The 13630-nt window shown below is 44.9% G+C and overlaps 1 protein-coding gene across 13 annotated transcripts in view; it reads left to right on the forward strand.

Moving 5' to 3' along the window:
• Window positions 1–13630, forward strand: part of NEDD4L (NEDD4 like E3 ubiquitin protein ligase) — a 369947-nt gene that overhangs the window by 334934 nt on the left and 21383 nt on the right. For all 13 annotated transcript variants that reach the window (XM_033238701.1, XM_033238705.1, XM_033238697.1 and 10 more), the window contains 5 exons: window positions 359–424; window positions 2078–2307; window positions 3833–3954; window positions 6438–6508; window positions 9587–9682. In XM_033238701.1, coding sequence (XP_033094592.1) covers window positions 359–424; window positions 2078–2307; window positions 3833–3954; window positions 6438–6508; window positions 9587–9682 — 585 coding nt within the window. The remainder of the gene's footprint in view (window positions 1–358; window positions 425–2077; window positions 2308–3832; window positions 3955–6437; window positions 6509–9586; window positions 9683–13630) is intronic.

Consider the following 13630-nt stretch of genomic DNA (forward strand, 5'->3'; position numbering starts at 1 on the left):
AGCCAATAACTCTTACCTAAACCACAGCAAAAAAGAAAAACAGAAGCACCCTGACTCACATTCTGACAAAAGTCACTTGGAAAGCATGTTTAGTTTGTGCAGCATATCCCTAAATGGTTTCTCAAATGCAGTATAGCTGTTTTCAGGGGTGAAAGCCACACTCAAAGCTGATTAGTCCTCTTCAGTTCTAGGACTTTCCCCTGTGCTGTGTAGACATGATCTGATTTTTCCATGGATAATCTGAGAAGTGAGAATTTACGGTTTATGATTCATGAAATTCTCTTGAATGTTGCCTAAGTATACATAAAATTTCAAGTGTATTGTTTGCGTTATCTGTATTCATAAATTTATCTTCCAGGCTGTTCCTTACTCCAGAGAATTTAAGCAGAAATATGACTACTTCAGGAAGAAATTAAAGAAACCTGTGAGTAATCATGCCTTCCAAAAATGCTTTGTGTTAGTCATTTGTAAGTTACCACAGTTACTTCAGTGAGAACAACTTGGTTGTTACTTTTATATGAATGCTAAAAATATTACCTTCCTTTTCTTCACTGCACTTTGATCCTCCTGGTTCTGAAATCTGAATTTTCTTTTTAACAGAAATGGTAAGTGAAGATTAACTCAGTATTACATATCAAATCACCTGAAGGGTAATTTCGTATGTAATACATAAAAAGACAGGAACGATTTTTATGGGATATGAAATAATTCAGAACCCTTGTCGCAAAATCTGGGGAAACCCATTCAGTTATGCACAGTTATCATATTTAATAAACCTGGATCCCAGTTAGAAAAATGTTCAGGTCCTTCCTTGCAAATGCAAAAGCTTAGTTTCAACCACAATATTTATAATATAAAGTTATATTTAATTATAATAATTGGCAGTACTAGGTCCAAATGTAATTTTCTGCTTAAAATTATCCCTGGCAGTTTCAAACCTAGAAACTCTAAAAATTTTTATGGGCAGTGTTTTAAATTATAACATTAGATTTTCTAATGACACACCACCCCCAAATTGTTCAACATTGCATCTTCTGTTTTACTTTCCAATTCCTCCTTAGCAGCTTTCTCTTTGGTTTTCTCCATCACTATGGTTACACCTTTAGGGAGGGGAGAGAATCAGCTGCAGCTCAGACCCCCTCCGGTGGCCTGGGCTCTGTTGCCATCTCTCCCTGCCTCCTCCCCTCAGCCAGTTCCTCCTACCCAGGACATCTCTGGATGGGGCACAATCTCTGACCTCATTTAGGAGTTTTGGTCTCTGTTCCAAAGTCCTGCTTCAAGAGCTCATGGATAACTACTATTGAAATGATTATTTGCCTTCAAAACTTAGATGAACACTAAAAATTCCACAGTTTTCTCTGTGAGCCACGTCCCCCGGTAATGATAATGACTTTGTGGTCATCCCCAGTCTCTCTGACTCTCACATAGCAGTGTCTGCTACCCGGAAACCATCTCTGCAGATTCATTCTTACAGCCAGACCAAGCCTGGATTGCCTCTTTGCAGGAGGCAGCTGCCACAGCCTTGGTCATGTGTTTTGTTATTTTCATGTCAGCGAACCATGCTTTGGGCTGCTTTCCCCATACTTGGCATAATCAGGGTCCCGCTCCCCATGGCTACAAAATGGACTTGAGGCACCGTGGATTATATCTACCACCTCGTGGCCCTGCCAGAGTTGAGCATGGCCCCAACCTGGCCAGGTGGGGATTATTATAGGTTTTGATTACCTGGGCTAAAGTCTCTTGAGAGAAGCAGCGGATACAGTTGACTGCCTTTCAGTTGCCATATGCTGGAGGAGTGCCCACAGTTGTTTATTAAAGGGGGTGAGGAGGCTGTTCTCCTTCGCAGCAGAGTTTCTGACTTTCCTGAGCATTGCTAGTGGATGCCGTGTGTCCCATCGTGACACAGCGAGGCTTTCTGTCTGCAAGGGAAAACCCCTGAAGGAGAGAATCTCAGTTGGAACCATTTGTCACTGCCCGTTTCTTTGAGGACTGCCAACTTTCCTACCCTTGGTTGTTGTTTTTATTAGAAAACAAAGTGTGTATTTACTGTATGTGTTTTCTTTTGTCTTTTGTGTAGGCCGATATCCCCAATAGGTTTGAAATGAAACTTCACAGAAATAACATATTTGAAGAGTCCTATCGGAGAATTATGTCCGTGAAAAGACCAGATGTCCTAAAAGCTAGACTGTGGATTGAGTTTGAATCAGAGAAAGGTCTTGACTACGGGGGTGTGGCCAGAGAATGGTTCTTCTTACTGTCCAAAGAGATGTTCAACCCCTACTACGGCCTCTTTGAGTACTCTGCCACGTAAGTATATGGCCACACCCAGAGTGTGTCCCCCACTGAGACAGTTGTATGAATTTAAACAGAATGAAAGAATAAGCAGCTCACCAGTTCAAGATGCATTAAGTCTGTTGAGTTTATTCTCTCCTCACCCCACAGCCCCTTGCAAGTCTAGAACAGGTTCTGGCTCTACCTGGTGAAATAGTGTACTCTGTGAACATCTAACATTGATTTTTTTTTTTTTTTCCTTATCTAATGGGTTCATGGAGTTGAAATTGAAAACGTGGATAACTATGGTAAGGAACAGGAGGCAGTTTTCATTTGCAGTGTTCAAAAGGAGGATTTGTCAGTGTTAGAATTCAAAAAAAAAGGAGGTGTTTTTTGAACAAGAGTCATTTCCGAGGTCTCTGTGTAAAGGCAAATTTTTTTTGTAAAAGGACTTTGAGGACCTAGGACCATGCCCTGCTCCTGTAAGGAAAGAATCAGGTTTCCCCTTGCATTAGGATTTCATCATTGCCAGGCTTAGAAACTGAGGCAGACTAAATTGCTTTCTGAGCAACCAAAGATCGGCTACTTCTAGGCCAGCCATTCCTTCTTCTGAATCCTCCAAGGGTTAGGCTGGACCCAAGCCCTCAGTAGAATAGTCATTGACCTTGCCGAAGGGCATTTATCATCACTTTAACCCTGGGCTCTAAGGGGACGTGGGTTCCCCCACATCTCCCACGTGGTACCAATCTCCTGGGGGCTCATTTGGAAGGCACGCTCAGTGCATTCTTCTCGGTTGCTCTAGCCAAGAATTGCCCAATTGATCTGTTGTTATTATTACTGAGTGCCATGAGAAAGCCCACTATGTACAATTTATCCAACTACTGAAGGTGGAGGGCAGGGTGGGGAGAGACAAGATCTTTACCTCTCCTCCACATTTTCAAAGATACCCCCCTGGAGGAAACTGCCTGTGACCTCAGTTTGAAAACCACTGATCCGCATGATTGTGAACCAAGCAAGGTCATTTGGACAAATCTAAACATGTGCAGGTTTGCATCATTGAGAGAGCCATATCCTGTTCCTAATCCCCTTGAGGCCTTTTCAGAGCAGAGTAGTGGTCAGAAGACAGACCAAGGGTTGGGCCCATAGCAGACATCTTATGGCCAAGCCAAAGCCTCTGGAAGGAATTAACCTTCCTTTATCACAGACACGACCTAAAGTACTCACATCATTGGGAATCCCTGCACAGCCCTTTTATTATGTGGTGTTTCTTATCTCCCCAAGATATTTGGCTGAACCATATGAAATAGACACTTTGTGGGTCAAACACAGTCAAACATCAGCAGTTTCTTATGGTCTAATTGACTTTAGAGTACACATGCGTCAGCTTCCATGGTGGGTCGTGGTTGAGCATGTGGTAAGTCAGGTCCTCTAGCCCACACCTTTTCCCACTAGGTACAGAATGCTCACAAGGACACTGTAGAAATGGACACATGGCAAAGAAATATGCAGAATCTTGCATTTGAAAGTGTGATTGGTCTTTTCTTCTCTTTCTCCTCAAAAGGGACAACTACACCCTTCAGATCAACCCTAATTCAGGCCTCTGTAATGAAGATCATTTGTCCTACTTCACTTTTATTGGAAGAGTTGCTGGTCTGGCCGTATTTCATGGAAAGCTCTTAGATGGTAAGTGTGGAAGTAATAAAAATAGGTCGGTGCCGCTTGTGGTTCGCTGGCAGGCGTCTTACCTTTCGCATCATGAGTTTTTAAGGAAAAGCTTCACTGGTTTACTCATAAAGTATTTTTATGTTTTGCCCGTAATGGATGTGCTTTTCTCTGGTAGCTTATTTTGGGCACTGAAGACATCATGTCTACACACAGTTAAAAACAAAAGTTTTTTTTTTTAACTTCATCGTAAAGCACAGAACGTTATGTATTTATACATTTGTATGTTTTCTGGAATAACTTTACTGAAAGCAAGATTTGATAACAGATGGAAAAACTAATTGAAAAGTTAATTAAAATAATCTCATCCATCTAATATTGTGTGATTATTGCATTTGTCCCTAAATTATTTTTTTAATCGGAAGGGACTAAATAATTTCAAAATAATGTTACCACTCAGCTAAGACATTAACCCTGAAACAAATAACACAAAATAATTTCATTCTTATTTAAAGCATGTAAATCATGGAAGAATTTCAAGGTACCTTGAAAGTTAGAAGTCAAACCCTTTACATGGCATTACCTATAGGCTTGGAGACTTCTGAAAGATTTGGCGCATTCAAAATAGTGTCCTTAAGAAAACACTACAGAAATCATCAGTGAGGAAAAAGCATCAGAAATATTTTTTGAGAGCTTGGAAGTAGAGTGGTTGAGGATGGGAAGAGGGAGAGTAGAATTTGAGATTAACATTGCAATAACTTACGAGAAAGATATTTCCAAAGGAACTGTGTTCATTGCATTTATGGAGCCCTAGCTGTTCTAATAAATAATTTGTATACCCTCTGTACTTTTCCCATGAATATGTTTTTACTGTTAATTGGTAGCTGATATTGATGCTCTGATTTTAATGCTTTATTTGGTGGGAGGGTGACAGTAAACACTTTTTTTCCTCTAGAAGGAAACTAAACCACATACTCTTTCCGTGTATGTATAGTGTGAATATATTTTAATTTCCAGCTTTGTAGTCATGCCACAGATTATTTCAGCCTGCTCAAATTCACTCCAACTTTCTCAGAAGGTCAGTTTAGTCACCATATGCAAGTGAGAAGATGCTGTTAGTTGCTACAGTGTCTTTAATGCTCTCTATAACAGGGGGTATTAGAGAAGCACAAGATATGATCCTGACCTTAGTCAGCTTATATTTTAGTGGGGGGAAAAGAGATGAGAACAAAACCAGAAGAATCACAGTGATAGTGTCTGAGCAGAAGGGAACACATTGAGTCCTCAGAAGAGAAAGTGACTTGGCCGGCGGCTCGGGGAATCTTTCCCAGGAAGAGCTACACCTCGGAGGTGGGGTAGCATTTGAGCATTCAGAGGCTGGGGTCATTTCAGATGAGTGAGGACTGGCCCAGATTTAAGGCTCTGTGGAAGGAGATGGGCAGAAGCAGGAACCAGGGTCTCTAGGAGCTGGCTAAAGTGACCCCCATGAGAGTGATCACGATATAAACCTGGAATTGCATTTTTAAGAGTCGACGTGCACATAGATGGGCCTAGTCAGCAGTGTCTTCAAATTTCCCACAGATGGGAATGTCCCTGTCAGCAGGGCTCATTCTGCACATCTCTCCACTGCACCCCCTGGTTGGCTTCATGCTTTTACTTCCCCAGACACTGGAGTCTATTGGAGCCTTTATGGGGCCACGCAGAACCAGGGAGAGTTGGCCTGTGCTGCAGAGGGTTGGTGCCTGGTCGGGGGATAAAGGAGCAGAAGCAGGAGCCTGGGGTGCCAGGTCTGGTGTGGTCAGGGCCCCATTTGAGGAGGTGTGTGATGCCTTTAGATCACGTCAAATGGAGGCCCCTGCAGGATGCCTGCATGGGGGGAGGTCGACCTCGCTTCTGTTGCCTCCCTGAGACCTCTGCCATCCCTCCCCGGGAGGTTACACAGGCCCTCTCCGTGGCCTGCCCCATTTCCAACCTGTCCCCTTCCTGTGCTTTCTCCCCATCGCTGCCCGAGCAATGATAACAAAAGACAAATGGAATTTCACCTGGTCTTTCACTGACTCACCACTGCCCTCAGAGAGCACCCCAACTCTCCAGCACCCCATGTGGGTTGTGCAGTGCCAGCCCCTCCTCTGGCCTGTCTACCAGCCCTGGCAAACTGCTGGCGAGTCCCCAGGCTTGTTGCTCTGCTTAGTGTACCCTTTTCTTCCCCAGTTCCTATGCCTGATTTGCACTGTGGACTCTTCTTGACCTTGAAGCTCATCTGTCACCTTCAGAGGCCTTTCTGGCCCCACTCTGCTGCGCCATCTCTCTTAGCACAGCTGCCCTCCTCTTGCCACTCTCCCCCTGATCTCGCCGCCTCACTTGTGCAATACTGCAGAAGGCCCTTGGTTACTCCATCCTGGTTTCTCATTTACATTGAAAGCAAGTTAATCTTTTCTTTCGTGCTCTGATAACGTAGCAGTATCAAAGACCTGAAATTAAACCCAGTGTTTACTGTATTTTAGGTTTCTTCATTAGACCATTTTACAAGATGATGTTGGGAAAGCAGATAACCCTGAATGACATGGAATCTGTGGTGAGTAAATGCAGGTCACACACCGGCCATCACCAGGCACTTGTGTCTTACGGGAAGGTATTGGAGAGCCATGTTTGTAGTCTCAGCCACTTTTATGGGTGTTGCATTCCCTGTGAACAACAGGAGACATTTAATTGCTTGAAAAGTTCATTGATCTGTCTTAATTCTTGTAATAAGTAAATATTATTGTTCATATTTCCTGGGACCATGGTACCTAGGGTGGATACATCCAAATCCCAGTTGCCTCTGCTTACCCGGCACAGGACTCGTGTGAACTTACTAAATCCAAGAGACAGCTGAAGATCTATGGTAGCCTGTGTTTCCCATAAAAACTGCTGCTACCGAATGTTTAGAGCTTCATCCGCTCTCCCTCTGTTTCCTGACCTCATAAAAATGGCAGAGGCAAAGGTCAAAACAATAGGAAGAATATCAGGCAGACATCCTAGACATGGATGAGTGACGCCACAGCTCAGACAAGTGAACACTTGAGACGTTCTCCAAGTAGTGATTTGGATTTTCATGTTGCATTTAACATTAATTTTACCTAGACAGACCATTTTAGAGTTGGATGGATTTTTTTTTCTTTTCTTTTCTTTTTTTTTTTTTTTTTGAGACGAAGTCTTGCTCTGTTGCCCAGGCTGGAGTACAATGGCGCGATCTTGGCTCACTGCAACCTCCGCCTCCCGGGTTCAAGCGATTCCCCTGCCTCAGCCCCTCAAGTAGCTGGGATTACAGGCACACACCACCATGCCCGGCTAATTTTTTTTTTTTTTTTGTACTTTAGTAGAGACAAGGTTTCACCATGTTGGCCAGGATGGTCTCGATCTCCTGACCTCGTGATCCTCCTGCCTCATTCTCCCAAAGTGCTGGGTTACAGGCATGAGCCACCACGCCCGGCCAGGATTTTCTATAAAACAAAAATTGATGTTCTTCTTATAATATACTTCCACTTCTGTTTTTCTTTTAATGTACCTATACCCCACATCTACCTCCAGAGCGTATGGGTGTTTGCCCACAGACCAGCACACACAAGGGCCACTGGGAAGCGTGTTTGTCCATTTGGGGCATTTGCAGCTCATTCGTGTTTGCTCACTTGAGTTAAAAAGCCGCTGCATGACGTCACCTGGCTGGGATACCAACTATATCTTGGGCACGGTTGGGTAGATGAGCTGTGTCCTCAGCCCTGACCAGCGCTGACTCAGTGTTTCTGTTCCTCCTCGTATGAAAGGAGAGGAAGAGGCCAGCAGTGCCCTTGAACCCGCTGCTGGTTTGCCAGTCATGGTGGGTTGGGTGCACACTTGTGATTCCAGTCTCCACTTTCACCTTGTATTTGTGCTTTCTGCTGCTTCATCATACAGTGATGAAGAGCATAGCATACATCATACATCAGAAAGAGCATAGCAATTTCTCTTAATGTCTAACTTTATACCACATGCTGACAGTTAGTGCCTAAAATACGGTGCATGTATTATTTTTACGCTCTTCACAGCCTGTCATGTCCCCAGCAGGAGAGACTGTGGAGGCACCAGGGACAGGCGCTTAGGCCTGTGACTGTTCCTCTGGATTCTGAAACCAGAGCGGCCACCCTTTTTGCTGACATTAACCTGGTGTCAGCACCAGGTGATCAAAGCACAGGAAAGGGGATAACTTAAAACTATTAGTGTTTCTTAGTTGGAACATTATTTTACTTATTTTTTTTTTTTTTTTTTTTTTTTTTTTTTTTTTGAGACGGAGTCTCGCGCTGTCCCCCAGGCTGGAGTGCAGTGGCCGGATCTCAGCTCACTGCGAGCTCCGCCTCCCAGGTTTAAGCCATTCTCTTGCCTCAGCCTCCCGAGTAGCTGGGGCTACAGGCGCCCGCCACCTCGCCCGGCTAGTTTTTTGTATTTTTTAGTAGAGACGGGGTTTCACCGTGTTAGCCAGGAGGGTCTCGATCTCCTGACCTCGTGATCCGCCCGTCTCGGCCTCCCAAAGTGCTGGGATTACAGGCTTGAGCCACCGCGCCCGGCCAATTTTACTTATTTATTTTTTTAGGGATAGAATCTTACTCTGTTTGCCAGGCTGGAGTGCCGTGGCACAACCATAGTTCACTGCAGCCTCCATCTCCTGGCACAAGCAATCCTCCTGTCTCAGCCTCCCAAGTGGCTAGGACCACAGGCACACACCACCATCCCTAACTAATTTTTTATTTTTTTGTAGACATGGTGTCTTGCTATGTTGCTTAGGCTGGTCTTGAACTCCAAGCCTCAAGCCCTCCTCCTGCCTCAGCCTCCCAAAGCTGAGGATTACAGGATTATAGGCATGAGCCACCAAGCCCAGCCTAGAACGTTCTTTATCCTTCCTATTTTCCTCAGATATTTTCACTCTTTTTTAAAACTTTCATTATTTTTTATAAAGACAGGGTCTCACTATGTTGCCCAGGCTGGTCTCTTTAACTCCTGGACTCAAGTGATCCTCCCACCTTGGCCTCCCAAAGTGCTGGAATTACAGCCATGATATTTTTACTCTAAAAAGATAGAAGGTATATTGACCAGCCTGGCCAACGTGGCCAAACCCCCATCTCTACTAAAAATACAAAAATTAACCAGGTGTGGTGGCACACGCCCATAATCCTAGCTACTCAGGAGGCTGAGGCGGGAGAATCACTGGAACCCAGGAGGCAAAGGTTGCAGTGAGCCAAGGTCACACCATTGCACTCCAGCCTGGGTGACAAGAGCGAAACTCCATCTCAAAAAAAAAAAAAAAAGAAAGAAAAAAAGAAAGTACACTGATGTCTATATGTTAAATTTTGTAGACCAGTACAGCAGCTCCATGCACCATCCAGAGTAGATACCTTCCACTGTGCATCACCAAGGACAGGATTTAACTGCAAGCCCATTACAACTAAAACAGTTTGTTTGTTTATATTTCAAATTAAAGAGGAAGGTTTGGTTTAGGTGGAGCAGGAAACAGTGCATTAGTAACGTATTTCTTGAGCATCCTGCACAGAATTACATTAGAATGTAATTATTTAAAGAAGTCAAACGAGTTTGTATTTCGGGGAAAAAAATGCTGAATTTTCACTCCTGTGTCATTCTGTAGGATAGTGAATATTACAACTCTTTGAAATGGATCCTGGAGAATGACCCTACTGAGCTGGACCTCATGTTCTGCATAGATGAAGAAAACTTTGGACAGGTACGTGTGGGTAACCCTGGGAACTCTTCTTTAGCTTTCAAGGGGCATTTTCTTCTTGACAGGTTGTAACACAACTTTGCTGGACACTCAGAAACAACCAGCAGGACCTGCAGGTGTTAATTTTCATCTCATTGCAGCAGTACCTTCTTGTCATGCCAGGAAGCCACACTCCAATTACAACCATTTCTCTCTTCCAGGAAAGTTATAGAAATTCCGAGAGGCCTTGGGGGCCTGAACCGGCACCTCTTCTAATCCAAAGCAAATATGAATGTTTCATTTGTACCTCAATTTTAGAATTTAGGTACTTAAAAAAATAGTGCGATTATTGACTTAGCAATGTAAATACATGACCAGGAGTGGATGATGTTGGAAGGGCCATTGGTTTTTCTCTCTGTTTTATGGTTCTGTTGTCATGGCGACATTTGTGGGGCTCAGCACGGCATGCTCAGGTTTTTCTACCATTCCATCTGCTTTGCCCCCACGCTGTTATTCAGGCTGGATTCATCCTCAAAGTCCATTTCAGACTGGTCAGCAGGGATTTGGATGGGCCACTAAAAGTGGATTTCAAAGATAAAGTTGCCTGCTCGGAATTCTCATCATCCTAAGGATCTATACGATGTATCTGTCTCAAATCTGAAGCCTTTGCTTCATCTGCCACTCAGTAATAATGGTGCAGCTTGGGACGTGTTCTCAAGATATTCTCTGACCCTGGTACCTGTCCTTCCACAAAAGCCCAGAGGTATTTCCCATCTCTCAGACTAAGTCTCCATGGCTATGAAATTAATTAGACCATAAACTAATTGTGATGGTTGCCCTCTGAAAAATGAAATAGACGTGTTCTTTATTGCTAGATGTCAAAGATTCCTAGAGAATCTTTGAGAAAAGAAGCTGATGCCACTAGATATAAAGGATTTAATGACTGAGGGTAAAAATTGTTGGATAAGAAAATAATCACATGAATATCACAATCACTTGTTATTCCCATGTCCTGTGTTTGAGCCAGGAAACTTCAGTCTCTAGTGTGAGTCCTGGCATGGGTGGAACTTGGGGAGTCCATAGTGCCCTTCAGTGGCTGGGCGAGGCTCAGAGAAGGACTTCAGACACCAGAGGCAAGAGACCTTGTGGCTTAATGTAAATGATCAAGTCCTTTAAAAATCTCCTTTTGTCCCACCTCCCCCGCCGTGTTGTGCTTTATGCCTAAGAATTCTTACAGACAGATGGACACTGTTCTCCTGCACGGGAACCTTGTGATGGAGCAGGGAGGGATCTTTTCAGCTGCTGCCCCTCTGGGTCTCCAGCAGCCTCCCCAGGACCAAGAGCACTGGGTGTCTCCAGCCCTGTCTGCCTCCTTCCTCTGCTGCCTTTGACATGAATGGCTCACTCCCACTAGAGACGCCTGCAAGGCACAGTGCCTTTCGCTCGGGGCTCTCACCCCTCCCCACTGGTCTCCAGTCCCCTGGAAGTGCATGGTCCTCTGCTGGCCCTGTGGATGCAGGTGTCGCCCTGACAGCTGTCCTGCACCCGCTGCTTTTTTGTCTTACCCTTGCCATCTGGATGTCCTCATCCTGCCCTTGGCTCCAGCTGCTTCCGTCTCCGTTCACCACCAGCCTCTTATCTCAGGCCCACATCTGGCTTCCAGCCTCCAGAACTCCCTGGTCTAATGGCCGCCTCATCTGCTTCTCCTGAGAGGCTCACAGGTCCCAGTGCTAAAGCCACTTTTTCCTCCCCAGCCCCCACATCGGTTATGGTCTCATCAGTGCCACCACTGTCCTCTCCCACCTGACCCTTGGGCGTCCCCTCAGAATCTCCCTCTCTCGTCATGCCATCTCCCCGTGCCCAGGGTGGCTGTGCCCCATGACTCCCCATGCTTGACACGTCCTTGTCTGTGCTCTCCCCTGGCCCATGCCCCGATCACTTCTTGACGGCTGTTCTCACAGCCTCCTGTCAGCCGCTCCCTTTCCTGCTTTGCTGCTCTCTACCCTGTTCTCCAGTGCCCCCACTCCAGGTGGGAGCCGCTTATGGAATATTTCTGAAATGCAACCCTGAAAATGTCCTTCTTCTACTTGCCCATCTTGTGACCTTCAGCATAAATGAAAACTTGTTAGCATGGTGTATGACCCCTCATGATCCAGACCTGCCCCCCTCTGGCATTACCCTCTGACTCCTTCGTGTCAACCTGTCAGCAAACAGTGTGCCGTCAACAGTGTTCCCAGAGATGCCTCAGTGCCACATTGCTGCCTCGACAGTGCCAACTCTGTACCGATGCACTCTCGTTCTCTCTCCCATCACCTCTTTCCCTGCTCTCCTCGAGGTATTGACTGACGTACTGTGTGCTGTACGCCCCCTGAGGTCTTCTGGGTCTCTCCAGTGCTCAGCATGTAGTTGATGCCTACTAAGTGCTTATTGAGCAAATGAATGAGGAGTGCTAATCTGGCTTATTGAAATGTGAATAAGGTTCTAAGTGATAGAAATCCTAAGTGTGAGAAAACAAAATCAGTTGAGTCATAGTGGCTTTTTTTAAAAAGCCGGACCTATTGAAGGGTCTGAAACTGCCAATTTTCAAACAATTAGACATGGTTAGTCACCCTGGAAGTATCTTCCTTTCATTTTTAACATATGAAGGAAGGAGTGGAAGTAAAGAACTAAGGAAGACTTAAAATCAGTCTTGTGTGTTAAATGCATTAAAAAAGTCTTTTTGTGGATCCACTCATAGAAAACCATATGACCAAATTAACCCAATTCAGAAAACTATTCGCAATACCACAGTCAGAAGCAAATGATCTGGGAAACCTTCCTAATTACATTGAAGTGTAATTGTTTCCACCTCATACATGGAAATCAAACACAGGGTGTTGGAGTTTTTAAGCAGGCCTCTAATGAAACTTCGGATGATCGTTCAGGCTAGATCTTCATTAAAAACAGTTCTCATACCTCCTCGTTTAATGTGAATTCTTCTGACTTTGGGGCAGGATCAAGTAGAGTAATACACTAATCAAAATAGACCCACGAGATGAGTAAGATAAGAATTAGGTGCCCAGTCTGTTAAATTACTGCCTTGCCTTTTTAAGAGAGCTATCCTTTTAATAGGGAACTCGTGTATTTATTTTGCACTCTGGGGAGGAATTTAGAGCGAGTTAAGCAGCCACGTATGGATCTTATCTCCCGTATCCAGTCCATCAGCGAGCCTTGCTCACACACCTGTGAAACCTTTCTCACTTCTATGCATTCTCCCGATCTCTTCTCTAACTCACACCCAAGTCCAAGCTCCCATCTTCCCCACTAGACCCCCGACTGGTCTCTACGTCCAGTTTGGCTCCCTATAAAAATGAGCATGTCATTCCTATGCCAGAAACCTTCAGGGGTTTCCCCTGCCCTTGAGATAAAGACCCCAACCTTACTTGGTCCCACAAGGTCCTGCATGGCCTGGCTCTCCCTGCTCCTCCTCCAGACTCACTGTGAATCAGTGTGTTTAGCACCTGTCTCTTCTGTGCAGCTTCCTCCCGGATGGCAGCCGCATCCCTGCCCTGTGCTCACTCACTGTCATGTACTTCCCACCAGCACATTGCCTGGTGCATGGTGGGTACTCATAGTTGTTGATGTGGAAATCTAGGCATTAGCATGATGCCTGGACAAGCCTCTCGCCTCATTGGCCCTCTGCAAAACTGTTGACTCTGACACAGAAGGAAGCCCATTCCTCCCCAATGCCAAACAGTCAAGTGGCTTCCGCAGTGGGGCAAAGCGAGTGCAGTTGCTATGGGTTGAAACAGACATGCAGTCAGCCTTCCACGGTGTTTCAAGCTTTTTTTTTTTTTAATTTCACAGCTAGAAATATCAGACCATGAAGTTTAGTAGCTGTTCCTTCATGTAATAAAGCTGCAGCTGTTGCCATTATTTTGCAATTTGTTTTCTTTCTGATTGGTAAGAATCTGGGACTGCTGGTTTCTAGGG

Source organism: Trachypithecus francoisi, unplaced genomic scaffold, assembly GCF_009764315.1.
Source record: "Trachypithecus francoisi isolate TF-2019V2 unplaced genomic scaffold, Tfra_2.0 Contig01474, whole genome shotgun sequence".
Lineage (NCBI taxonomy): Eukaryota > Metazoa > Chordata > Mammalia > Primates > Cercopithecidae > Trachypithecus > Trachypithecus francoisi.